The sequence below is a fragment of the Strix uralensis genome, chromosome 19 (assembly GCF_047716275.1).
Source record: "Strix uralensis isolate ZFMK-TIS-50842 chromosome 19, bStrUra1, whole genome shotgun sequence".
In the NCBI taxonomy this organism is placed as follows: Eukaryota; Metazoa; Chordata; class Aves; order Strigiformes; family Strigidae; genus Strix; species Strix uralensis.
Window position 1 is genome coordinate 8,375,635 of NC_133990.1, and position 27,210 is coordinate 8,402,844.

General features: G+C 49.8%; 1 protein-coding gene across 1 annotated transcript; it reads left to right on the forward strand.

Moving 5' to 3' along the window:
• Positions 1 to 26,883, forward strand: LOC141952071 (fas-binding factor 1 homolog). Its single transcript, XM_074889095.1, has 15 exons — positions 1 to 51; positions 1,065 to 1,130; positions 1,253 to 1,259; positions 1,989 to 2,093; positions 19,541 to 19,602; positions 20,045 to 20,082; positions 21,111 to 21,171; positions 21,710 to 21,760; positions 21,900 to 21,975; positions 22,666 to 22,819; positions 23,046 to 23,179; positions 23,544 to 23,646; positions 23,768 to 24,163; positions 24,827 to 24,904; positions 26,778 to 26,883. Exons 1-15 carry the CDS (start codon positions 1 to 3, stop codon positions 26,881 to 26,883), a joined length of 1,488 nt encoding a protein of 495 aa, XP_074745196.1.
• Positions 26,884 to 27,210: the final 327 nt, after the last annotated feature.

Sequence of the window (27,210 nt, forward strand, 5' to 3'; positions counted from 1 at the left end):
ATGGGGGGAGTGGAGGCCCTCCCAGCCGGGGAACGTCTCAAGCACTTGCGAGTAGCGGAACTGTGGTTGTGGGGTGCAGAGTGTGGAGCTGATGAGGCTGCCTGGGCAGCACAGGGTGGGCTGGAGGAGGGAGCCCTGTGGAGCCGGGGCGGTTCTGGTGGCAGAGGGGAGGACACCAGGAAGTTCCCTCAAAGGGCAAGAAAGGAGCGAAATCAAATCCCCGATGGTGGGTGTCCCCCTGCAAACCCCTTCCCGGGCACAGACGTTGCTCTGAGCCCCGCCAGCCTCTCGCGTGTGTCTCCCTGCGGCGCCGCTGCAGCGTCTCCTGCCGCGCTCCTCGGCCCGCGGCTGGGGGGGGTCTGTCTCGTGAAGAGCCGCGCGGGCGGGCAGCGCGCGCCGTGCAGCGGGTGCGGAGAGGCGGCGGTTGGGCCGTTGGGCGCCCGGCGGCGGAGAGGTGGGGGCTCCCCGGGGCGGCGGCAGGCGGTGTAATAAAACATATATGGTATTTGTTATTCAAATCTCAAGGGGAAAAAGAAGTTGTAGTCAGGATGTTGTGGCCGAACAGTTTTGTAATTCTCTTCTGTAAATAAGAAATAAGATATATGTATATAGTTTCTATTGTTAAAATCAGTTGTTAGAAGGGAGCTAAAATGGCCCCCATCTTCAAGCCACTACAAAAACACCTGTGCTGAGTCATCCCCCCTTCTCTGATGGAAACCTGAGAAAAGCCCGCGAAAACCGGAGAAAAGCCCGCGAACCTTGTTTACACCTTTGCAGCCCCCTCAGGGTACGCCCATCATGAATATGGATGAAGCCTACACTGTAGAGGGACTCAGTTCTGTCCTGTGAGGTGTGTGTGCTGGTAGAGCAGAGACTCCCGGCACACCCAGCGCTGTTTTGCTCACTCGCCGCTTGCTAATAAATTTTTATTGATCACTAAAACTTGAGAAGTGGTTATTTCCCACTAAATTACAAGTAATCAATAACAAATTTGGTGCTGTGACTCGGATCCAGATCTTTTGGTGCGAAACCCCGGATAGGGGAGGCGCCCTATCTTCGGATAGCCTCAGTCTGAGGATCTCGTGGCCAAAATGCTGGATATCCGAACCCCTTTTAATTCGGACTCGGGAGTGAGCAAAAGAATCTGCAGAACCCCTTAAATTTTGTGCATGAAGACCGATCGAAGACTCCGGGGAGGAGTAAGTATTTGCGTTTGTGCGGTTATCCGTTCGGTTGGGGTTGGTAATCCCAGAGTGCGAGTGAGTGAGAGGTCTCGAAGAGATCACCCGAGTGCGGACCCTTTAGTCGTGCAATTCTCGTAGCCCGCGAGGGAGCGAGTCACGAATAAGGGGAGCGCGTGTGTGTGTGTGAAAGAAGGCACTCTGGAAGATGGGACAGAGGGAAAGCAAGCCCTCTGGATCCATGGGTGGGGGCAAGGAAGAATTGCCGGATATCCCACTAGATAGTCCTTTAGGAGTTATGTTAGAGAATTGGAAAAATTCCCCAAGAAGTCATGACATCCACCTCCCCCCCGCCCCCCCCAACTCCCCGGGGCTGAGGAGCTTCCCCCGCCCCGGGGCAGCGTTGCCTTCGGGGTGGAGGCAGCTGAACTCCTCCCGCTGCTGGCTCCAGCTGGGAGAGGGCTTGTTCCCGGGGCGCCACCGGCCCGACCCGAGCAGTGTGCCCAAGCCGAGCCCTGGAGCAGTGTCGCGGAGCCTGGCCCAGCGTGGGGGAGCGGGGGGGGGGCAGAGCTGCCCCCTCCCCAGCCGGGAGGGCCCGTCCCGAGCACCCAGCTGCCCTGGGGGGGGTGGGGCTGGGGCAGGGGGCACCGAGCGGCCCTAGTGAGGCTCCGTAATGCCAAATTAGCGTTTAGGTTTCTGCTCAGAGACAGGCTGCAGTAAACTGTCTCAAGGGGGCTCTGTGCTGAGCCCCCCCCTTTCTAACGCGCTCATACTTGTAACCAATGATTCTGACCCCAAATCTCCCAGACCCCCTCAGCGGGTTACCCGAAGCAAAGTTAAGGAAGGGAGGTTATACCCCCTTAGAGAAATGCTTGTGCCAGGAGTGGGGGCACAAGGGGAACCGGGAGCGGGGTATGTTGCTGTTCCCCTCAACACTGGAGATGTGAGAGATTTTAAAAAAGAAATGGGGAACCTATTAGAGGACCCGCTTGGCGTAGCCGAACGGGTGGACCAGTTTCTTGGCCCAAATTTATATACCTGAGATGAATTACAATCTATCCTAGGAATTCTATTTACTATGGAGGAACGAGATATGATCAGGAGGGCAGATATGAGACTTTGGGACCAGCAACATCAAGTGGGTCCCACAGCAGATCAGAAGTGGCTGTTGGTAAAACCCAACTGGAATAATCAAGACCCAGGCCACCGAACCCACATGGCAGATTTAAGAATGATCATAATTCAAGGAATTAGAGAGTCAGTTCCCCGAGGGCAGAATATTAATAAGGCTCTTAGTGAACAACAGAAGAAGGACGAGAAAAAGTTTACAGTTGTACTCGGGAGTAGATCCTGCCACCCCTGTGGGGCAGGCATTATTAAAGACTCAGTTTGTGGCTAAGTCTTGGGCAGATATTAGGAAGAAGCTAGAAAAGATCGAAGATTGGCAAGGGAGAGGAATAGATTAATTGCTGAGAGAAGCTCAGAAAGTTTAGGTGGATTCCTACTTGAAGTGGTGGTATTGTTCTCGTTATCAATTTGAATACCCAGATAATGATCTTTTTAAATGTTGTTTCACTTCTTCCTGACTCGTTTATTATTCAGTATACCTTTGCCTGCTTGACTTGGTGATCAGAAGGTGACAGCTTATAACTTTCTGTCCTCTTGGTATTTTGAGGACTGTAGACAAGGATCAACAGATCACTGTGATAGATACAAGCCCTTGGCTAGCTTCAGCAGCTTTCTTCTTAGCAGTGATGAATCAATTTAAATAAAGAAAATCGGAGTAAAATATTATCAGAGTGAAAGCAATAGTCCAAGAGGGAAAGAAGTGAGCAGATCTGCAGCTTAATCTAGCTGCCTGTTCTTCAAGCAGGCAGCTCTCTTACATCATTGACAGGATTTGGGGGAAAAAAAAAAAAAAAAAAAAAAAAACACAACAGAATCAGGGTTCTAGCATACAGGCAGGTATATGGGCTGGGGAGCCAAGTTCCAGCTAATTTGCCCCCGGACCACATTCTTTTGGAGCTGCTAATCTGGTTTGTACTTCTTAGCCAAAAGACGGGGAACTAACATAATTGTAGCACACTGACTAGGCAGCTCATAAATGTTGTGTCTTTTCCAAAGGAGGAGGATGCTGCTGTGCCCTTTGCAGACTTTCTCCTCAACAGGCCGTGGCCTAGAGCTTGCCAGTTTTGTAATTTGTGATGTGCTACATAAACACCGCGCAGCACGTGTGTGGTATAGCTGCCCAGATGCTTTATTTGATTGCATCTGGAAGTACATGTGCAACAGTCTAGGTAGATTTAAACTACCCTTGCTCTAAATGTCTAGACCCAGTAGGAGTTTCAGGTTGAGAGGAGGCAATGCAGAGTGTGTAACAGCTCAAACATGCAGCAAACTGCATTATTTTAGCCTGAAAACTGTTCTGTGCATTCCCCAGTGCCTGCATGTAATAAAGCTGTGCAGAACATGGATGTTTTATGTGATGTTTACCTGGAGGCCATGGTTTCTTTGGGATCAGAGATTTTCATTCATTGAATGGTTCTGCCTACTTTAATATGAAGGAAGTGGAATGTTTTTATTGCAAAAGGAAGGGGCATGTGAAGAAGGTTTGCCAGAGGAGAATCCAAGATGAGAAAATGTTTTCTGAAGATTAGTGGGGTCAGGAACTCTATGTGCTTGGGGACCCAAAGAACAAAGAGCCCTTGATAAAACTTAAAGTGGGTCCTCAGCGACAAGAGATAGAGTTCCTTGTGGACTCAGGAGCCGAAAGATCTACCATTCAGGCTCTGCCTCCAGGCTGTAAAGTATCATCAGAAAAAATCAGTGTAATAGGGGCTAAAGGTGAACCATTTGAGGCCCCGGTTCTTCATGATGTGATTGTTGAATCAAAATGCAAATAAGTGATTAGAACATTTTTATTAATTACCAGAAGCAGATTATAATTTACTTGGACGGGATCTGATTATAGAATTGAGAATTAATCTGAAAGTAGAAGAAAAAGAACTCAAAGTCATATTATGCCCCCTCACAGTGGCGGATGAAGAAAAGATTAACCCAGAAGTATGGTATACCCCAGAGACAGTGGGTAGATTGGATATCACCCCCTTCGAAGTCACCATTAGGAACCCAGAGATCCCGACTAGAATCAAACAGTATCCCTTGCCGCAAGAAGACAGGAGAGGCTTAAAGCCTGAAATAGAGAGACTCCTTAATCAGGGGAATACTGCAATATTGCCTGTTAAGAAGGCAGATGGGAATTATAGATTAGTGCAAGAAATCAACAAAAGAACTGTAACCAGATTTCCTGTAGTAACAAACCCCCATACTACTCACTGGGGAGTACAAGCGTTGGTAAAATACATGTGCATAGGGATTTATAATGTTGCTAAGGGAATAATAAAAAGCTGTTTAACGTGCCAGAAAATTAATAAACACCAATTAAGAGAAAAGATTCAAGGGGGATGAGATTTGGCATACAGACCATTTGGAAGAATTCAAATCAATTTTACAGAACTACCAAAAGTAGGACGGTACAAATACCTCCTAGTATTGGTAGATCATCTCACTCATTATGTGGAGGCCTTTCCCACCACTCGAGCTACGGCAAATACTGTGGTAAAAATACTCTTAGAAAACATCATCCCTAGGTATGGAAATACAGAAGCAATCGATTCGGACAGGGGTCCCCACTTTGTGTCTAAAGTAATCAGAGAGACATTGACTTCCCTGGGGACCAAGTGGGAATTCCACACTCCCTGGCATCCACAAAGCTCAGGAAAAGTAGGAAGAATGAATGGGGAATTCAAGAAACAACTTACCAAATTGATGTTAGAAACAAAGATGTCTTGGGTTAAGTGCTTACCCCTAGCACTTCTGAATATCCAGACCCAGCCCCGAACTGATACTGGAATATCCCCGTTTGAAATGCTATATGGTATGTCCTATGATATGGAATTTCCCACTGATCACCCAGTATTGGAAAAAGACAATTTGCAACCATACTTAATAAACCTCATGAATAGGAGAAAAGAACTGTGAAGAATATGGTGGTGATTTGTGTTAAAATATGATGACTTTGTTAAGAGTTTACCATGTACATAAGTTAAAGGAGATTTGTCATAGTTTGATTGTTAAAAGGAGTTTGGAGGTTTTTTCCCCTCAGTGACAGATGCTAAGCAGGTGGAAAATCACTGGCGGGACCCCTGTCAGAAGTCCCCAGCAACACCGGATTGCGCAGGTGAAATATGATTGGAGGAATCCCTGCCAGGAGCCCCGGCGACACCAGAAAGCCCGGGAAAGTTTGAGGGACCCTGCTGCGTGTGTGAAGAAAGGACTATAAAAGAGAGTGACGTAGCACCACCCGGTGCTACCCGGAGCAGGAAGCCCCCCCCTGCCCCCCGGCGTGCCAATTTTTTTTTACTTGTTCTTATTGCAAATAAATTTATAAAAGATATTTTTGGCTCTGCCTCGGCATTTATAACAATTTGGTGACCTCGACGTGATACTTCGGGACCCGTGGAGTATTGGTTTCCAGGGGAGGCGCGCCCCACCTTTTAGGTGGCTCCCGAATTCCTTTGCTTCCTCGGACCGACACTATCACGAACAGAAGGCAATAAGAACAAGCAAAAGAAAAGCGAAATCCCCAGACAACGCTCCCCGGAGATTTCCCGCGGAGGATCCAGGCGAAGACCTCGGACTGTGAGCGACGCTTGGTGCAGGAGGGGTGATTTTCTGCCTGAGTGAGTGCGGTGTGACTGAGACGTGACAGTGTCACGAAGCGAGTGCGGAGCCCTTCTAGCCGCGATTCCAGAGTCTCGCAAGAGGCCTGGCCGGCGAAGGGGCGAAGCGAAAGAAAAAAAAAGGTTTGAAAGGACTCAGGCAAGGGTTTTCAGGATAGGCATTATCCTAGGGTTGATACGGGATTAGTTTTATCCCAGGGTTGCCGGCAAGAGATTTGGGATAGGTTTTATCCCAGGGTTATGGGCCAGAAAGGGAGTAAATCCCGCGGCTCGGGGAACCCACGGAGAGGTTCCCAGAGAGGGAGCGATTTGCCTGACACTTCTCAGGACAGTCTCCTGGGTTGTATGCTAAGAAATTGGGCTAATTGGTCAGAAACAAAACGGAAAAGTAAAGAAAAAATGATTCAGTATCGCATGGTCGAATGGACCGAAGAACCTATCAAATCTGATGATTTATTTTGGCCAAAATTTGGAACTACTGACCATTGGACATGTCAGGCGTTAAATTCATACCTAAGTAATAAAAAACCCTATAATCAAGAAGAATGTAACTATGCTCAGGTGTGGAGAGGTTCCCGAATAACATCAAAAATGTTATTACTAAAAAAATAAAAACACTAATAAGAAAACTTTCAAAGAAAAAGAATGGGAACCTTTAGAAAATCTTCCTCCTCCTCATGAGGGAAGCTCAGAGGATGAGGAACCAAAGCTTACCGCTCCTTCCCCTCCATCAACTAGCAGAACCAGCAACCAAGAAAAACAGAAACAAACAACAAATAGTGGGGCAGAGGTTTGGGAAGGCGTTGGCGGCGGCAGGCGGCCCCTAGGACCGCGGCACGACCCCGCACCAGGACCCGGCCCCCCCGCGGCACCGCAGGGAGGGGGCCCGACGGCGGCTGCACCCCCGCGGGGGCTGCGCCGAGCGCTGCGGTCTGACCGCGGTGCTAGAGGAGCCCGGCCGGGGAATAAAGCAGAGAGCGAGCAACAGATTTTACAAATACGTTCGGGGGTAGACCCGACCTCCCCGGTGGGAGAGGCTTTGCTGAAAACTCAGTTCGTGGCCAAATCGTGGGGTGATACCAGAGAGAAATTAAAAAAGTTAGATGACTGGCAAGATCAGGGTCTGCAGGAGCTGTTGAGAGAAGCACAGAAGGTATATGGTAGAAGGGACGAAGAAAAGCAGAGAGTGAATGCAAAAATATTTGTTGCAGCAGTCAGAGAAACTCAGCGGAGAGAGGAGAAGCCTCCGAGATCTCGCCCTAATGAATCACCTGGAGCATTAGGTGGTGAAAAGAGAGGGACAGTAATTAGGGAAAACACATCAGCCTGCTATTATTGTGGAAAGAAGGGACATTTACAACGGAATTGTAGAAAGCGAGAGCGGGATGAAAGGATGTTTAAAGAAGAATAGGGGTGTCAGGGGCTCTATTTCCTGGGGACAAAGACATCAGAGGAGCCCTTGATGAAATTAGGTCCCCAGGGAGAGGAGTTTGAGTTTTTAGTAGATGTGGGTGCCGAAAAATCAACTGTGAAAAACATTCTGAGGGGATGTAAAGTGAAAAAAGAAACTGCTCTAGTAACAGGAGCTAAAGAGGAACCATTTAAAGTACCAATTGTCGGGGATGTAGAAATAGAATCCCAACACCGCATCGTTATAGGGGATTTATTGTTGCTACCAGAGGCTGAAAATAACCTTCTGGGAAGAGATTTAATTACGGAGTTAAAATTAATAATAATACAAGAAAACTAAAAATTTATACATTAGCGGAAAAAGATGAACAAACAGATAGATCCCAAAGTTTGGTATACAAAAGGAGAGACTGAAAAACTTGAAATAAAACCTATTAAAATTAATTTAATTGATCCGGAGACACCAATTCGGATAAAACAATACCCCATTCCCCTAAAGGGTCGAGAGGGGTTGGAACCAATAATAGACGAATTACTAAGTAAAGGCACATTGGAACCTTGCATGTCTCCACATAATAATACACCTATTTTACCAGTTCTAAAATCAGACGGATCTTACAGATTGGTGCAAGATTTAAGGGCTGTGAATCAGTGAACTGTGGCTCGTCTCCCTGTGGTAGCAAACCCCTATATGCTACTTAACCAACTATCCCCTGACTATATTTGGTAAAGTAATGATTAAAACCTGGAAGGAGGAAAGCTTATCTCCTAGATGGGAAGGACCATTCCTGGTATTGTTGACTACGGAGACAGCTGTAAGAACTGCTGAAAGAGGATGGACTCATATTTCCAGGGTGAAAGGACCAGTCACAGGTGAATCAAATTGGAAGATCAAGTCAACGCCTGGAGATTTGAAGCTCCGAATGCGACGGAGTTAAAATAGGACTGGACTTACCGAGGCAGACAGAGCGACATCAACAGTAGTAAAGATCTTGAATCATCCACATGAACCCTGCGTGTATGTATATATGTTAAAAGGTTGTAACATTCACAGGGTTTTTTTCGGTTTTAGACTGTTTTGCATGAAAACATAAGTCAGTTTGTATAGTTGGACAAAGAAACCGAAAGAAAAGGGAAGTAAGAGAGTGAGGGAAAAGCTGAGAGTAAGTCCAAGTGAGGGCAAGACCGGGTTGGCCTCCATTTTTGCTGTTAAGAAGACACAAACCCGACCGTTGGCAGCAACCCAATGGGTCCAGGGATAAACAGAAAAACGTGCCATACCGGACCTCACGATGGCGACTGGCTTTTTCCCCTCATTTTGTGTGTTGGCCTCGTGATGGCTAAAAAGGGTCAAAACGCTACCAGCTTATATGACCCCTTTGAAGAGAATGAGTTTGTTCTGTTAGCAAAAACTATAAGTAAAACTTTCAATTTAAGTCATTGCTGGGTTTGTGGGGGACCTTTGGGATTGTCAAGTTGGCCGTGGGTTTCTGTGCCGCTTTCCCCATCACAAATTGTAAGTAACTATAGTGATGTTAATAATACTACCTGGGAAGATAGTGAAAAATGGCCAGTTCAATTTCCTAACAAGGGTAAATTTTGTCTGAACCGAACTCAGAAAGGAGGAGTTAATGTGGGAGAGAGTAAGTGTCAATGGACGCTTACACATAAATTAATTAACAAAGATAGAGGTATCTATATATGGTTGTGGCTTAATGAACAAGGACGCAGCAAAGGATTCAAGGGGTTCTGGTCAGACAAAAATGAAACTGAATATGCCAAACTACGAGGAAACAATTTTTATAATCGAACTTGCGAATGGAAAAATGACACTGGGTCCTGGTATTGTACTATACGGATAAATAATAATTTAAACGAGGTTTTCAGCGCTTTGGGTGACAAAAATACGACTTATTTTCAAACCCCAAGGACTGCAGAGGGACCATTTGCCAAAGGTACAAAGGTCAAAAAAGGCCACTATTGGATATGCGGACATACTGCCTACAAACAATTACCAATGAACTGGTCAGGAATTTGCTATGTAGGGATTATCTGACCTCTATTTTTCCTTCTTCCAGAGGCGGATGGCCCCCAGTTAGGAATAAAATTATATGATAAATTAGGAAATAAGAGTATTACCCGTCGAAAGCGATCCATTGATTTCAAAATAGGTGGAACACAAAAGTGGGGGGAAAATGAGTGGCCTCCTGAGAGAATAATTAAACACTATGGACCTGCCTCCTGGAACCCTAATGAACCAATATCAGGGGCAAGAGAACCAATTTATAATTTAAATCGTATAATTAGACTGCAAGCAGTTTTAGAAATCATTACGAATAAAACTGCTAATGCCATAGATCTTTTAGCTCAACAGATGCGCACTGCGATCCTCCAACATCGCATGGTCCTGGACTACCTGCTCGCTGAAGAGGGAGGGGTATGTGGAAAATCAAATGTCTCCAATTGTTGCCTAGAAATAGATGATGTAGGAGAAGTGGTCCTTCAATTGACCACAGATATCAGAAAACTGGCTCATGTCCCTGTCCAAACATGGAGTGGCTGGAATGGCGATCTATGGTCCTGGTTACCTGGAGCCCCGTGGGTAAAACAGCTTTTATTTTACCTGTTGTGTGCATTTGCTGCCCTAATGTTTATACCATGTATGATACCATGTTTTATTAGATTGATTCATTCAGTCGTTCAAGGGATGCAAATCTCTGCAATACCAATGGATCCTGAATTAGCCAAAGGAGGAAAGATACACCCACTAATGATAGTTAAAATCAAGAAAACAGAACACCCAAATCCCATACAACAGACCCTAGCACGTTTTGAAACCGAAACACGAATCAATTTAATAAAACAAAAGGTGAGGGATTGTGAAGAATATGGTGGTGATTCGTGTTAAAATATGATGACTTTGTTAAGAGTTTACCATGTACATAAGTTAAAGGAGATTTGTCATAGTTTGATTGTTAAAAGGGGTTTGGAGGTTTTTTTTCCTCAGTGACAGATGCTAAGCAGGTGGAAAATTACTGGCGGGACCCCTGTCAGAAGTCCCCAGCAACACCGGATTGTGCAGGTGAAATATGATTGGAGGAATCCCTGCCAGGAGCCCCGGCGACACCAGAAAGCCCGGGAAAGTTTGAGGGACCCTGCTGCGCATGTGAAGATGGGACTATAAAAGAGAGTGACGTAGCCCCACCCGGTGCTACCCGGAGCAGGAAGCCCCCCCTGCCCCCCAGCGTGCCAATTTTTTTTTACTTGTTCTTATTGCAAATAAATTTATAAAAGATATTTTCGGCTCTGCCTCAGCATTTATAACAGAACTACGCAAAAAAGGGATGGTATGTTTTGCTGATCAGGGATATCAATTAAACTCAGACACCAGAGTGAAAAGAGCAGGCATATTTTACTAGAAATAACTAAATAATGTAACAGAATAATACAGAAAACACACAGTAAGAAAAGACAGAACAGTGCACTTAAACAAATAGGAAAATACAGGGTAATGCACCAAATCATTACTACTTGAGAGAGAGAGAGAATAGTGATTAAGAAAGATACATCACCACTTGCATACTTTACCATCATCCAGATCCGCAGTCGCTGGGGAGCCCCGGTTACAGCGAGGATTTGGAGAACCTTTCCCTGCAAGTGGGAAATCCTACGCGGTGCGTCCACCCGTAGGTGAGGCTTCCAAAGTCGCTGTGAGCGGGCCCAGCCTTATATACCTAAAAATCAGTAAGCCAGAATAGCTGACACCTTTGTTTTAAGCGGAAATGTCTGGTTTTCATCTCACGTTAGGTTCCCCCCAGAGCCTGGCCAGGGCTTAAGGGAGAAGCTAAGGGAGTTTCCCTGCTTATCTAGTTAATTTATGAGCAAGGTCACAAGGCCAGACAACTGTTTCTGTGGCCTTGTTATCTTGCTCACACATAAAGAAATATAAGGATACATTCAGGATAGACATGTTTTATGATGTTTAAGCTACATCTTCTATGCATATTTCACTAATGACTACACACTGGGTTAGCAGTTTCAGTTCAGGGCCTGTTGCTCAGGCTTCAGTATTCCCACCTTTTACATCAGAACAGTTGGTTTGCTATAACTTAGTATAATACCTATTAGCACAATGGTTATCAGTTATAAAATGTACAGGATTCATCTATAGGTCAACTCTGGCTTGGGCTTATTGTCCAAGCCTTAGCACTTCATTCGGTCCTTTGACCTATAGGTGAATCATGGCTCTCAAACCATCTCTATGGTTAGTGACATTAGTTTTCGTTCATCAGTTGATGATGTTTTGTCAGGCATGTCCCGATCCAATATCAGGGAGGGTTCTTAAATGATCTTAGTAGTGATCTTAAGACACAAACGAGGTTAGATACCATGCAACCTTGTAAACTCTATTTCCTGTAACAAGCAATAACAGCAATAGGACAGAGGAAAGAAGAAAGAAAGTCAGAATACCTAAGCAAGCAAACAGAAGAGATGCAGCAAAATCAGTCACCACCACGAATCCAGTGATGTCCTGTTGGTTCAGTCTCTCCTGAAATCTCAGCTCTGAGCCCTGAGAGAGGAGTACGCAGTCTTTTTATTGTCCAAGTCCCCACAATTTCTCCAAAGAGTCCGCCCATTTCCACGGAGCTCATTGTCATACGTGCCGCCCCGTGCTCCTCCAGGTGCGCATGTCCAGGTGTTCTCAGTGGTCATGCTGGAGAAGGGGTGTTGGCCTGTGGTGTCTTCAGCTTCTGCACGCCTTCCTCACCCTGATTTTTCCTCCACCTGGCTCGTGCACAAGCGCAGCTTGGCAGGCACTGCCAAGGATGATGTTGTTCTGGCTTCAGGCAGATATAGTGGTTTCTTCGGGGACAATTCATCTCCTTCAGAGCGTACTCCTTCACGGGACAGGATGTTGAGGCCAGGTAGTGGTAGTGGTGCAGCAGCAATGTCGAGGCAATACAGTCTCTCACACTGCCCCATGGCTTGACATTGCTGTCCTCGTGGTGGCACAAAGGATAGAGATATAAAGAGAGAGAGAAAGAAAGGACAGAAATAGCGTGCAACATGACAACTAACGATATTTCTGACTAACATATAACTAATAACATCTTTAACAGATATATAAATTTTCTGTTAATAAACATGTAACTAACAATATATTTAACAAATATGAATATCTTCAGTTAACAAGCATATAGCTAACAACATCTCTAACAAACATGTCATGCTCAAAATTAACTAACTCTACAAAACCAAAACATTCTACAAACCAATTTTAAGGTTGCAAGGAATCAGTAGAAGAACACAACGGCAGTTTACATGATTGACATTCACAGGGACAAAAAAAAAATGTATTATAAGAACAAATAAGAAAATGATTATCAAGGCTAAGGCTATAAAGTGAATTGAAATTATTGCTAACATATTATCCATTATTTTTCTATGGTTCTGGTAATATATCACTGAGTGTTTGTGGCTCTGGTAGCCCACGCAGTCTGTTGCCCTGCTCTGCCGAAGTTGGGGTCAGCATACGCAGCAGGAAAATCGCTTTCCACGCCCCTTTATCCTAAAGCGCATGTGTCATCTGGGCCTAGAAACTTCTATCCCAGATTTAAACAAAGGTAAATGAGCAATAACACTACAAATAACAAATAAAACAATATTGACACTGACAATGGTTAACAACATCCTAACCAAACATATAATAAAGGTAACAGTGACAATAACAATGTCAATTAACAATATTTTAACCAAACATATTTAACTAAAATGTGTCCCACGCTGGGCCTAATGGATGTACTCCCGGTCCTTGGGGATTGGGGGGGGGAGAAAGGTGGTTGTCTACATGAACAAGTACAATTACAGGATGTTTTACATGAACACTTATAAGACTAACACATACATATCACAAGGGAAAATATTCTGGTTGTTGCTGTCAATTGTGGAGCTGAAGATGGTCTGGCTCGCTGGAGCTGGGGTCTGCCTTTGCAGCAGGAAGATGGATTTCCATGCCCCCCAGCCCAGAGTGCATGTGTGGTTTAGGTCTTGGTATTTCCATCTTGCCTTCATGGGCCCAGTAATGACTTTTTAAAGGCCAGGCCCCGTTAGCAAAGGGACCTTCCCCTGATTTGGTGTCTGTTGTTTGCTCATAATACTCGTAACAGAATGACTTAAACTCACAAATTCGTTTTCCTCCCATTCTTGGTTAATACTTAGGAAGCCGGTGCTTCCCCCAGAACCAAGGGAGAGGGGAACAGTCACCCAAAGCAATTTTTGCAATAATAGACAATACATCCTAGAAATATTAATAAGACAATGAACATCAACACTGTATAAAAAAAAAAAAAAAAAAAACAACCCATTATATAAGGATCCCCCGTCGTGACTCAGGATATCTTTCTCCGGGGGGTTTACCTGCAAGAAAAAGGAAAGAAAAGCTTCTCGGTTCATTTTGAGAACCGGAAGTGGGTTATAATTAGAAAGATGGGATAATCCACCTTGTATTAATTTTGTGCTCCTTTCCATGAGCATCTTTGCTTTCCAGGTATACTTGTTTATTTGGGTATCCAATACTAATAGTACTGTTCCCACCATGGGGAGTTTGACTAAGACAGGTTGTCCTGGAAAATGAGATGGATTTCTGGGGTGGTCAGGGCCATGTGGGGCTGGCTTGATGCCCGCAATGCCATTGAATTCCCAGAAATTTCACTGTCTCAGACGGTCCTTGGATTTTTGCAGAGTTAATTTCCCAACCCTTCTGTTTCATATGATCTACCACTAATTCAAGAACTTGTTGTATTTCCTCCTCATCATTTCCTTGAATCAAAATATCATCTATATAGTGGCTTAATTGTGTGTGAGGAGGCAGCTGTATTTCATCTAAGTGTTCAGCTACAATTCTATAACAGATAGTGGGGCTCTGCAGCCACCCTTGTGCAAGCACATGCTTTTCTGCAATTGGGATAGTAAAAAAAAAAAATAAAAATGCACTAGTTAAATTTATTACAGCGTACCAAGTTCCTGGATGTTTCTGAACTTCTTCTATTAAAGTGACAGTGTCTGTCACAGCTGCTGCAAGCGGTGCAGTATGTTTGTTTACTTCTCTAAAATCCACTGTCATTCTCTAGGATCCATCACTTTTCTTGACAGGCCACACCGGACTGCCACCTCAAAACTTCTACATCTAATAAATTTCTAATTGTCTGTGATATCTCTTCATGTCCTCCCAGAATTCTATATTGCCTCATTGTAACTAACTTAGTTGCAGCCAGGATCTGCTCAGGAGGCATTTTTTTTTTTTTTTTTTTTTTTTTTTTTTTACTTTGCTGACCATAACAGGTCTGGTACTAATACAGGGTTTAACTCCAAACTGATACTGACTATCAGAAAGATTTAAAGTTAGTCTTTTTAGAATGTCTATATTGATTTTATATTCAGGAATGGGGACAATCATGACTGAATATAATAATTTTGGGAGGTTTCCTGTTTTCATTTCCATTTGTGTTTGTACAGTTTTAATTTATTTTTCTCCCAAACCTGTAATAATTACAGGTTGTCTTTTAGATTTCCTGGGATTCCCATATATTAAGGAGGCCTCTGCTCCAGCCTCAATTAGGGTATTTACAGTTTGTGGGGACTGGTTGTTCTAGATAAAAAACAAACAACAACAAAAGAAAAAAAAAAAAAACCAAAAAAAAAACCAAACCAAAACTTTAAGTTCTACATGGGGCCATCGGTCCTTCTGCACTCACTGCCCTGGAACTTGGCCATTAATTCATATGTGCTGATTATAATATTGATTCCCCTCCCTTGCCTCCTGCAAAGGGTACAAGTCAGAAAATGCTGCCCAATCCTCTTTCACCCCCGGAACCAGTGATCCACTCATGGGGGACCCTCCGTGGGCAGATGGAGGGTCCCGTTGAGGTTCGAGAAGGGGTGCCATAGGCTGAGTTGTCCCTGGATCCTTAGTTTTAGCACTCTGCACTCTCTTGCTAGGTTTATTCAGCCCTCTCTGTGTATATATTCGCCACGGCTCGTTAGTTGGAACACCATAAATTTTTTCATGAGACATGCTGTCTTTTAACAAAGCCGTAAACATTTCCTTACGAGAAATCCTGTTTTCACTGCGTTTAGGGCTGTCTCGAGTATCTCGATTCCCTGCACTCCCTCGGGGGCTCCACTCTTCAAGGTCACGTAACTGTTGCACTTTTTCTATTACTTCATCGAGGGGATCCCCCATTTCATTAATGCGAAGGGGCATAATTACATTTTTATATGTCAGTGGAACGGTTTGAATCACTCTGTTTCTCATAGTGACCGACAAAGGATGCCACATCATAAAGTCAGCGTCTCCTACAGAAACAGCTGCTTTCATCCCTTCCTCTTTCATTCGCTGTATACAATCTCGCAAAGTATACCACTGACGGTCAGATGCCAGCCAATCATTCTCTGTAGGATATTTGGTATTACATCCCAGAGCAGCCAGTGCTAACAAATTAATATCCTGAGTGTTGTTTTGAAATGCATCCTGCACAAAAGCATTTGAACTTAAAATCAAAAACCTTTTAGAATCTCCTGCGTTTAGGGTTACCCCTGCCACTCCCTGATCCTGCAAATGCACCATCCAAGAGAGCAAGGATTCCCCCGGTCTCTGCTTAAATCTTTCAATTATATCATTTACTTCATACTGTGTATGATCCTCTATCATATCCTTCCTCACAGCTTGCCCACTATTAGGATCTCTACCAGGATCCCACTGCACACCCGCTTCTGCAATCACTGCATGCACTTTCTTACACTTTCTCCTTTTCCTATACTTATATTGTGCTACTCGCACCGCAGCTTTCTCTGCCACTGTCTGATAAGTATCCACCTTATCAGCAAACAACTTATTCTGGCATTGCAACATCACTATTTGACTCTGCAAATCACATCTCTGTCGCTCCATCTGGGAGCGCTCTAACAACAGCCTCTCTTTACTCTGGTGTTGTTTTCTACATGCAGTTAACAAAATCCACCCTCGTTTACCTGAATTTGTAGTTTCTTTTCCTTTTTCAATAGGTACCTTTTCATACAATTTAAAACATCCAATGGTTACTTTAAATAATGGCATTTTTGTCGGATCCCACTTCTGACTCCAATTTATGTTTTGCTGATCAGGGATATCAATTAAACTCAGACACCAGAGTGAAAAGAGCAGGCATATTTTACTAGAAATAACTAAATAATGTAACAGAATAATACAGAAAACACACAGTAAGAAAAGACAGAACAGTGCACTTAAACAAATAGGAAAATACAGGGTAATGCACCAAATCATTACTACTTGAGAGAGAGAGAGAATAGTGATTAAGAAAGATACATCACCACTTGCATACTTTACCATCATCCAGATCCGCAGTCGCTGGGGAGCCCCGGTTACAGCGAGGATTTGGAGAACCTTTCCCTGCAAGTGGGAAATCCTACGCGGTGCGTCCACCCGTAGGTGAGGCTTCCAAAGTCGCTGTGAGCGGGCCCAGCCTTATATACCTAAAAATCAGTAAGCCAGAATAGCTGACACCTTTGTTTTAAGCGGAAATGTCTGGTTTTCATCTCACGTTAGGTTCCCCCCAGAGCCTGGCCAGGGCTTAAGGGAGAAGCTAAGGGAGTTTCCCTGCTTATCTAGTTAATTTATGAGCAAGGTCACAAGGCCAGACAACTGTTTCTGTGGCCTTGTTATCTTGCTCACACATAAAGAAATATAAGGATACATTCAGGATAGACATGTTTTATGATGTTTAAGCTACATCTTCTATGCATATTTCACTAATGACTACACACTGGGTTAGCAGTTTCAGTTCAGGGCCTGTTGCTCAGGCTTCAGTATTCCCACCTTTTACATCAGAACAGTTGGTTTGCTATAACTTAGTATAATACCTATTAGCACAATGGTTATCAGTTATAAAATGTACAGGATTCATCTATAGGTCAACTCTGGCTTGGGCTTATTGTCCAAGCCTTAGCACTTCATGGTAGTACAGAGACCTCCATTAGAAATTTGTATGCACTCCATAAGACCCGGAGACAAGCTGTTAATAAAAACTTGGAAAGAATCCTCTCTTACCCCTCGTTGGGAGGGACCGTTCCTTGTTATACTCACAACAGAGACTGCTGTCCGGACTGCTGAAAAGGGATGGACTCATGCTACCAGAGTGAAAGGACCCTTAACGCCTGATCACTGGGAAGTAGCTGAAACATCAGGAGATCTGAAGCTAGTGTTGCGAAAGAAGAAGGACTAAATGAGTTTTGTAAAACCCCCAACTGTGTTTGTTACCCTTTTGTGAGTTTTAAATGCACTATTGGTGAGGAAAGTTGGTGGGCGCACTGCGTCCACGGCTATTCCCCAGAGGAATACTGTGACCAGTGCTATATAAGAGAAAGAAAATTAACCAGTCAAACCTTACGAGTGGGGGTATCAACAGGAAAAATTGTAAAGGAGTCCCATGAATGGTGGACTATATTTATAAAAGGGATAAATCCTGAAAAAGGGTGTGTGCATACCAATGAACCTAAGCCCCATAACGTGAATATAGTACAAACTCTTTGCAAATTCCAAATACTCCAAGTGCCCCGTACGATCCCACAAGTGAAAGCCCGGAACTGGGAGGCGTTTAGGTGTCGACAACGAGACCCTAACCCCAAAGAATACGACTGCTGCCGAGAAGATGGAAAGCCCCGCTGCTCTAAGGAATAGAGTAGGCGGAGGAGGCAGAGACGTATGGAGAGGGGAAAATAAGAAAGGCCTCGAAGCAACCAGTTCAGGTGATTGTTGTGGCAAGGAGAACTGGAAAGTATGGGGAAGGAAAAGATCTGAGCATGCAAATCCTGTCGCAAGACAGAAAGGGGACACGTTTGTACAATTAGCTAGTAATTGGAAGATGAACCCACCAACTCTCCTCACTATAGTAGTCATTTGGGCTGTGGGAGGAATCGCAATTTTGATGTTAAGCCCCCATTTTATGAGGCCCCTAGTGTTATTATTAATTGGGTTAACTTTCGAACCATGTATATTTAACAAGTTTCTGATGTGTTAAGGAGATTTGAAAAACAAAATTAGTTAAAAGGGGGGAATTATAATAAAACATATATGGTATTTGTTATTCAAATCTCAAGGGGAAAAAGAAGTTGTAGTCAGGATGTTGTGGCCGAACAGTTTTGTAATTCTCTTCTGTAAATAAGAAATAAGATATATGTATATAGTTTCTATTGTTAAAATCAGTTGTTAGAAGGGAGCTAAAATGGCCCCCATCTTCAAGCCACTACAAAAACACCTGTGCTGAGTCATCCCCCCTTCTCTGATGGAAACCTGAGAAAAGCCCGCGAAAACCGGAGAAAAGCCCGCGAAAACCGGAGAAAAGCCCGCGAACCTTGTTTACACCTTTGCAGCCCCCTCAGGGTACGCCCATCATGAATATGGATGAAGCCTACACTATAAAAGGACTCAGCTCTGTCCTGTGAGGTGTGTGTGCTGGTAGAGCAGAGACTCCCGGCACACCCAGCGCTGTTTTGCTCACTCGCCGCTTGCTATTAAGTTTTTATTGACCACTAAAACTTGAGAAGTGGTTATTTCCCACTAAATTACAAGTAATCAGTAACAGGCGGGACTCGCGCCCTGCGGGGCTCTTTTGCAGCGCCGGAGCCTTGTTCCGAGCGGCCGGGCGAGGCGGAGCAGCGCGGAGGCGGAGAGGGGCCCCGGCAGGAGCAGGCGATCGCGTGGGCCAGAGGTAACGGGGGGTGCCGCGGGCCGGGCCGGCCGCTGAGGAGACCCTTGTGTCCCTGCGGGGAGCGGCGGAGAGCGGGAGGAGCCGGGAAGGCGGCGGGAGAGCAGGGGAAGGCCGGGGCGCCGCGGTGGTGAGTGCGGGGGGTGCCGAGGCGGGCCCGGGCAATGCGGCTGTGCTGCTCCGGCCCCTCTGGGGGGGGCAGGAGGGACCCCGCGGGGGGCGGGCGGGGCTGTGCTCGCCGCTGCCGCTGCAGTTGGGAATGTCTCGGGGTTCCGGCGGTTCAGGGGCCGTTTCCCGAGCGGCGGGGCCGGGAGGGGGGCGGGGGGGCTTCGGTGTTGCTTGCGGGGTGCTCTGGAGAACCGTGCCCCTGGCTCCGGCGGGGTTGGAGCAGGACCCGGCCAGCCCCGCGCCCTTTTCTCATGAGGGAATTTGTCTCTCTCCGTAGGCTACAAAACCCCGGAGAAGTTTCGGCGGTACGTAGCCTGGGGCGCGTTCCCTTCGCTGTCCGTAGGCGCTTTGTTCTGCGGGAACGCGGGGCCGGAGGCGGGGGGCAGCGGGATCAGGTGGGGGTCCTGGCTGCGGCGGTGGTTCCTGGTCCTTGGCTGAGAGCTGCAGTTGGGTGCGTCGTCTCATCCCTGAAGCAGAGACGTTGACCTGCCTCTGCCATCCGAGGGGCTTTGCTTACCGGGGTGCTACAGCCCTTTCCTGCGGGCTTTCCCCAGTCCAGAGCAGAATAGATGTCGTTAGTTCAGTTCTCCGCCTCACCTGACGCCCAGGTGCCTGTTTGGGGGCCTCTTGCAGCCCCTGGTAATTGAAGCGGCGCTTTTGGGGTTGCCCAGGGCCTCTGAGCCACTGTGGGGCGAGAGCTCCCAGAGGAAGGGCTGCTTGTGGCCAGAGACTGAACAGGAAGCCGCTGGCTCCTCGGTAGAGAGATCTCCTTTGTGGCTAGGTGAAGCGCAATCTTTTCTCCGCCCAGTACTGGGTCAGGTCCTGGCAGTTCTCTCTAGGAAGGCCTTACGCTGGTGGTGCTTGAGCCCAAACCTGTATGCTTGGGGGCTTTCAAAAGAGCAAGGCATACTGAAACTGGGAGCTTTTCTGCACCTGCGTGGTGAGCTCCCCTGCCTCAACACCTTTAGTTTGTCTGGTTTCAGAGTCTGTCGATGATCTGCTTAGTGACCTCCTGGGATTCGAGGACGGTAAAAGGAACCTTTTCTGCAGCTGAAAGGGCAGCATCCTTGTGCTCTTAGTCCCCTGCTGGGAGCAGGAGGTGCTGGTGCAACAGCCAGTGATCTCTGAGGGGGAGGAAGCAGCAAGCAGGGTTTCCCAGAGTCAGAGGCCATTGAATAGGCTGGACGTCAGCTTGGGGAGGCCCAGTGAAGTTCGCCTCTGATTGAAAGCCTCTGTGTCCCTTGGGGAGACAGCAAATCCCCCTTTGGGGTGCCCAGGTCAGGAATATGCCCGTGTCCATCATCCTCACGTCTCCCTGTCTTGTTTCCAGACGAAAGCCCCGTGAATTCTACAAGAACTTCCTGGCTGGCCAAGGGCCGCAGTGGGAGAGCCCGGGGCACCAGCTCACCGGCCAGCCAGAAGTGAGTGCCTTTCAGACACAGCCTCTTGCTCTTGGAGATCTCCCTGTGCTCCCCAGGTCCTTGTGACCTGCCCCAGGTCCTCGGCTTCTCCCCCTCGCTCCCTGCCCCGACAGCGAGTGCCCGGGAAGGCGAGTTACTGGCGATGCCTTTGGGAACTGGGAGCCCAGAGCCTGCAGCTTTCCAGCGAGAGCTGGGTGCGCCCAGCCCGGTACATCTCCTGTACATCTGCCTTAGGAGAGTTGCTCGCTTAACTGCAGCAGTCCCAGCACTCCCATCTTTTATGCGGGTGCTATGTTCGCCTCCTTTTCTGTCGCACGACGTGGCTGCCGCGGTGTGCCCACGTGGTCCCCTCCGCCTGCTGCCACCTGGCCTGGCTGTCCCCAACGCTCCCGGGTGCTGTTGCTGACCCCCGGGCTTGTGTCACAGGTCCCGTGTAGCGGAGGATTTCTTTGACAGATTACCTGCAGAGGGCGTGGAAGCTGCAGAGGTGAGCCCGAATTTTGGGAGAGAGCCTGGGTATCCTGAGGGCTGGGACTGAGCTGGGCCAGGCTTGCCCCTGGTGTCACCCCAGGCAAGTCAGCAGTGGGATATCGGGGGGAACCGTGAGGTCTGGCTGAAGAGGTGACCCCTCTGTGGTGTGGCTGTGGGGGAGCTGGGCCGGGGGAGCGGGTGGCTGGTGGGAGAAGGGCTTGAGGGTGCCCTGGGTGGGCTGGAGCAAAGCCAGGGGGGCACGTCGTGCTGCAGCCCAGCCCTGCTGTGGGTGCTCTTGGGAGGAAGCGTCACAGGAAGGACCCTCACCCAAAGCACCAGCCTGGGTGTTGCTGACGCTTCTCCCAGAGGCAGTAGGATGTCAGCAAAGGAATCAAGGCACGGGGGGTTTCCAGTGAGGGGCACACCAGGAGGAGCTGGGCGTGTATTCTCCCAATCCAAACAATGAGGAAAACCGGGGGGTGGAGCATGGAAGCGAGGGGTGAGGAGTTTCCAAAGTCTGCTTGTCTCTGATCTCTGCCCTCCTTGGCGTGCAGGGCTCCAGTGCCTCCGGCGGAGAGCCCCAAGGTCTGCTGCAGAGCCTGAAGGTCAGTGCAGAAATACCCTTGGTCTGAGCCCCGCGTGGGCTGCAGCCGTGGCCTCCAGCACCAACCTCCGAAGGGAGAAGCAGCGCTGAGGCAGGAGTAGCACTCGCCCTGCTCCCGTCGCCGTCCTGTTGCTTTCCAGGGTTTGGACGACCTGGAAGCGGATCTGCTGGGAGCGTCGAGACCCGGTTCTGGGCCAGGGAAGACAACTGTGAAAGGTGCTACAGGTTACAGAACTGACCTTTCCTTTCTGGGAATGGAGCCTCAGCTCTTCCCTTGGACCTCATCCAGCCTGTTCTGCACACGGCCAGGTGAGAACCGGTGTTCTGGGTCAGGATTTGGGTGGCTGAGGGCGTCGCTGGTCCACCCCAAAGCACAGTTGCACCTCTGGGTGGGATCCAGCTGCACTGTGACCATGTTACAGGCACTCGTCTCTCTTGTTGCTGCAGCAGGGATGCCAGTGGGTCTGGTAGTCCCCTCAAATCTCCTTTCACCCTGAAAAATCCCCTCTGGACACGAGTAGCAGCTGGTGGGTTGGGGCAAGGACTAAGGTGCGTTGGTGGAAGAGGGACTTTGGGCGAAGGTGGGGAGCAATTGTCTGAATGGAAACTTGCAAAGCTGAAGAAGCTGCTCGTGTCCGCCAGAGCTGGAAACCCCAGTGTCAGTGACACCCAGCAATGTCCCATCAGTGGCCACGGACCAGGCAGTAGCACGTTGCCACTTTGTCACTTGCTGTGAGATTTGGTCACTGAAAAGAGCTATTTAAAAGTGGCTCTGTAAACGGTCCTGAGAGATAAGAGCAGGCAGGGCTGCTCTGATCTCTTGTTGGGAGGAAGGAAAAGAAAAAAAAAAAGAGACAAGCCCCAAGCCCAGCTCAAACCTCGTACCATGTGTGATCCCACCCACAGAGCCACCTGCAGCCCAGACGCCCCTGTGCACCGCGACCCCAGTGTGGAAGCGGAAGGAGCTCACCTTTGAAGAGGACAGTGACGACCTGATGGCTGCCCTGGGACTTGGCAGTGGCCCAGGAAGAGCTGGCAGGCAGGGCAAGAAGGCAGAAGAGTAAGGGCGGTGAAGGGGCGGGGGGAGTAAAGGAGGGGGATGGCTTGTGTCTTGAGATGGTGCCACCATGGTGGGTGGGGGATGCTGAGCTTGTGCCTGTGGGTCCCCAAAAGGGGCAGGAGCAGCCTTGTGTGGCAGAGAAGAGGCAGAGCAGGCTGGCAAGGCTGTGTGAGGAGGACCAGCCCTGCCTGCGGGAGAAACCCATCTGCCGCTGTGTCCCCAACAGAGAGGAGGTCCGGCCAGCCCGCGCCAAGCTGGATGAGTTTCTGGGACGAGGCTCCATGACCAGAACCCTGGAAGAGCCAGACCTGGGAGAGCGCCGGGAGGTCAAACTGGCGAAGGAGTACCAAAAGCAGCTGGGTGAGCACAGCCAGGGATGCTGGGAAGGGCTGCAGAGGTGGCAGCGTTGGCCTGGGCGAGCGAGATTGATTTCTACTGCCCTTACAGGGGAAATGCCCTTCTGCCCTCGCGGCAGCCTGGCAGCATTTGCACAGGAGCTGTAACTCGGCTGCCTGTGGCCGTGGGCTGATTCCCAACAAAAGTTTTTCACAGCCACTCCGAGGAGGCCCCTTGCTCGCCGGTTTCTGGGCAAGACGTTTCCAGCTGTGTTTTCCCAGAGGCAGCACTGTCAGTGGGAATTGCAGGGGGGGAGGAGGAGGAGGGCTGGAGTCTTTGCCGTTGGCTGCTCCTCTGGGCGCTGACTCAAGGCCGCTTGTCTGAACAGAGAAGGAAGAGGGTCGGCACAAGGACGATTTTGTGTTTGGAGCATACCAGCCCACGGTGGCCTCCATAGCCAAGGGCCGGCCGGCGAGAAGGCAGCCTCTGAGGTATTGTGCTCTCTGTGTGTCTGTAGCTGCAGCCAGCGGGCACGCTGCCCCTGCAGCAGAGCGGGCAGGGTCCCCGGTGTCCCTTCGCAGACAGGGATGTGACTGCTGCTCCTCACAGCAGGTTTTCAGCCGAGAAGAACAGCGAACTTAAAGCAGAGCGCCTCTCCAAAGCTCCTCTGTCAGCCAGCCAGAGCCCCGCATGGGGCTGCAGAAATAGAAGTGGCTGGCTGGGCTTGAAACGTGAAGAATTTTTTGATTTGGAGCTGTCGTCTCCAGCAAAGGCCAGTCCTGCAGGGAGCTCCCGCAGCCCTGCCGCAGCTGGGCAGCCCGGCCCTGCCAGACAGCTCCTGGCTGCAGAGGAGGCAGCCGCTAAAACTGACCCGGTGGAGGAGGAGGAGGACTGGCTGAGTGCTGCCTTGGCTCGGAAAAAAGCCCAAGCGCAGGCGAAGGCCCAAGAGAGGACCGCCAAGCCCTCCGAAGTCCCAGGCGAAGGGCTGAATCCCGGCTCTCCTGTCAGGTAAAGGCGTGGTTGATGGCCGCAGCGCTCCCGTCTGCTCCGCGTGTAGCTGCTCCAGCAGGAGCTCTCAGAAACCCTGGGCTCGGATGTGAGAAATGAATTTTAAGCACTGTCTTGTCTCGGGTTGGGGTAATAACGTGGGGCTGTGTCCCAGTGATCCAGCGCACAGTCCCCTCCCACCTCTGGGCTCTCCTGCCGGTTGTAGCCAAGAGGACACACAGTGCCGTGGGTCCCGCGGAGCTGTCCTGGATCAGCACACCCCCACGAGCTCCTCCCTGTGCTCCTCGTTGCTGCCTTCATTCCCTTTCCTTCCTCCTAGTTGAGGCAAAGCACCTCCTCCAGCTGAGTCGACACGGAGCCAGGTCCAGACTTGTGCCACTGAAGGGGACTCTGAAGCGAATTGCAGACAGAGAGCCCTGTGGCGTGGGCAGGGCTGTGTTGCCTGGGGCTGGTGCTGCCCAGGGGAAGGGGTGGATGCAGCAAGGAGAAACAGCGGTGAGGGAGGTTTTGAGGTGTCTTTGCTCCCCCTGCAGCCCAAAGGCTGAATCCTGCCACAGCTGAGTGGGACAGAGGCTTTCCCCTGCCAGGCAGGAACTGGTGTTGGGGGAGAGGATCTTGTCTTGCCTCCTTGGCTCTCCCACATCGGATGCTTTTTGGTTGCAGCCCGCCAGCAGCCTCCCCAGGAGCACAGCCACAGGCAGCCGCCGTGCCGGACAAGGCAGCGAGCACACGCAGCTCCAGGTAAGGCCGCCTTCGCGTTTCAGGCGTACTCCACGGGAGGGGTGTCACAGTGGGACGGCCAAGCTTTAAACTCCCTGAAATGCCGAGCAGGAGAATGTCTGCGCGCTTCTCCCTGAGCTGCGGCGCTGCTGTGCATCACTCGTGTCTCTGTGCCCACGCAGGCCACCACTCCCCTGGCTCAGCACCGCGGAACAAGCCTCAGCTCCCCCCTTGGGAGGCTGCGCAGGGGGATCCCTCCAGAGACGCCAGTGCCTTGGGTGAGTTTCGTGTGGTTGTACGGTTTGGGCAGCAGGAGACAGAGAGGGTGCCCCGGCCCTGCAAAAACAAGCAGCCACAGAAAGGCAGGAGCCGCAGCATCGCCCTTGTCCATGTGAACGCTGCCCGGGCTTTGCCCAGCCGTTGCTGGAGGGGGTTGCCAGGCTGCAGGATCCCACCATGCCCATGTCGTGGTGTGGTGGGGACGCGGTGCTGGGGCGCACTGAGCTCCGCAGCGCTGCCTGTGGGGTTTGAGAGGGCTGCCGGGGACTTGCTCTCTCTGAGCAATGGGTGGGCCTAAGTTCGTGCTGCCCCAACACTCGTGCCACTAGTGCTGTGTGCAGGCAGACCCCCTCCTGCCCTCGGCTGAGGCTGAGCATCGCTTCAGAGGCCACTGCAAGTGGCTGAGGGGACCCAGCCTCCTCCCTAGTTGAGGGAGGTGGAGGAGGAGCCGTGCTTTGCCCCCAGACTTACTCTGCAGAGCAGAGTCCCTGCCACTGTGCGTGGGGTGGGGTAGGGGTGTGGGTCTGGACAAGCCTGTCTGAGCCTCCGTCCCCATCCCCAGCTGCCAGAGCGGGGCAGGACCCTTCTCGTTCTGCTGAGGAGACCCAGGCCCTCATCCCTCTGGGAGGGAATGGTTCCCCTTGGCCTGTCTGAATCACAGACTTGTTGACTTTCAGTCCCCGCAGCCTTGTTCCCAGGAGAGCAGGAGACGCAGCGCCCTGCCCCGCTGGCTCAGGTAGGTCTGCTGGGCCTGTGCCCCCAAGAGGTGCAGGATCAGGGTGGTGATCGTGAGCCCTCCCCTGCCAACTCATCGTCACCCAGCTCTGCCCATGCTCCCTGGGCAGGAGGATGGCTGTGCCCCGCTTTGCAGCCCTGGGAGCCTGTGTTCATGGAGGCAAAGGCTTTGGAGAGCCCTGAGATGCCACCAGTTGTATTTGTCAGGCCAAAGCGTGTGTGCTGTGGCTGCTTTGTAAATCGTGTGCATTGACAAGCCTGCATTGCCTGAGCAGTGTTGACAGAGTTCCCCAGGCATCTCTGTCTCCTATTAATGAGACATCAGAGGCTGCAGCTGACGAAGGGCTTTCTCTTCAGCTGGTTTTCCCCAGTTCTGGTGGTGAAGATGCTCTGAGCTTGTTTCTAGACAAGTGAAGGGGAATCGTAGACTGTGACAGGGAGGGCAGCTCTTGCTTGGACTTCGAAGCCTCCATTTCTGATGAAGCTGGACCTCCCGGCCCGGCCCTGGTGGCAGGACACACGCTGTCTCCCAGAGGCCTCGCAAGGTCTTCTCCTCAAGTCTGTCTGCAGAGAAGGAAGAGCCCAGCGTGCTTGTGTCTGGGGTAGGGGCTGCCGAGTGTCACCTGGGCAGCAGTGGGGTTGGGCTGGAGATGTGTAGAGGAGGGACTGCAGGAGGCTGGGGCTGGGTGGCCGTTCCCGGGCTGGGAGGAGATGCTCTCCTCAGGGCTTTACCTCCCCGAGAGCGTTCCTGTGTGTGCGCAAGTTAGCACAGCCGGGGCACAGCTGCGGGCGAGACACGTGCCTGCCTTTGGGGGCTGAGGGTCCCACCAGAAAGCCCCCGAAGCTGAAGGGCCTGGGTCTTTTCTCTCTGTCCCTGTAGGCTGAGTCCCCAGCCCTGGGCTTGCTGCTATGAGAGGAGGCTGGGGGCTCCCGCTGCCCAGCCCCATGAGGATGCAACGGACTGTCAGGCAAGGCAGCAGCCATGACCCCACTCAGCCTGTCCCAGCTGCTGGACATCGCCATTGGGACGCCCCAGGTCGGGGCCGTCAACTTCACGGCGCTGCACAGCCTGCTGCAGGCCATGCTCAGGCACCTGGGCCTGCAGGACCTGCCTGCCCTGGGCCAAGGGCACAGCCCGACCCCCCCTCCTGGGGCGGGACCAGCCCCCCGAGGCACCCCCGAGAGAGGAAGGGGGACAGGGCGGAGGCCCAGGCACAGAGTCGCTCACGCCCGCGAAGGACCCGCTGCAGGGGACCGTGAGCACTCCCCAGGACGCCTCCGTGGCTGCTGACGCGGGGCAGATGAAGGCAAAG

What these genes read in the sequence shown, in the direction of transcription:
- LOC141952071 (XM_074889095.1), top strand. Translation starts at nt 1, where the DNA reads ATGGGGGGAGTGGAGGCCCTCCCAGCCGGGGAACGTCTCAAGCACTTG. An exon ending in GTCTGCTGCAGAGCCTGAAG is followed by an intron (nt 21,761 to 21,899) that starts GTCAGTGCAGAA and finishes GTTGCTTTCCAG; the next exon opens with GGTTTGGACGACCTGGAAGC. An exon ending in AATCCCGGCTCTCCTGTCAG is followed by an intron (nt 24,164 to 24,826) that starts GTAAAGGCGTGG and finishes TTTTGGTTGCAG; the next exon opens with CCCGCCAGCAGCCTCCCCAG.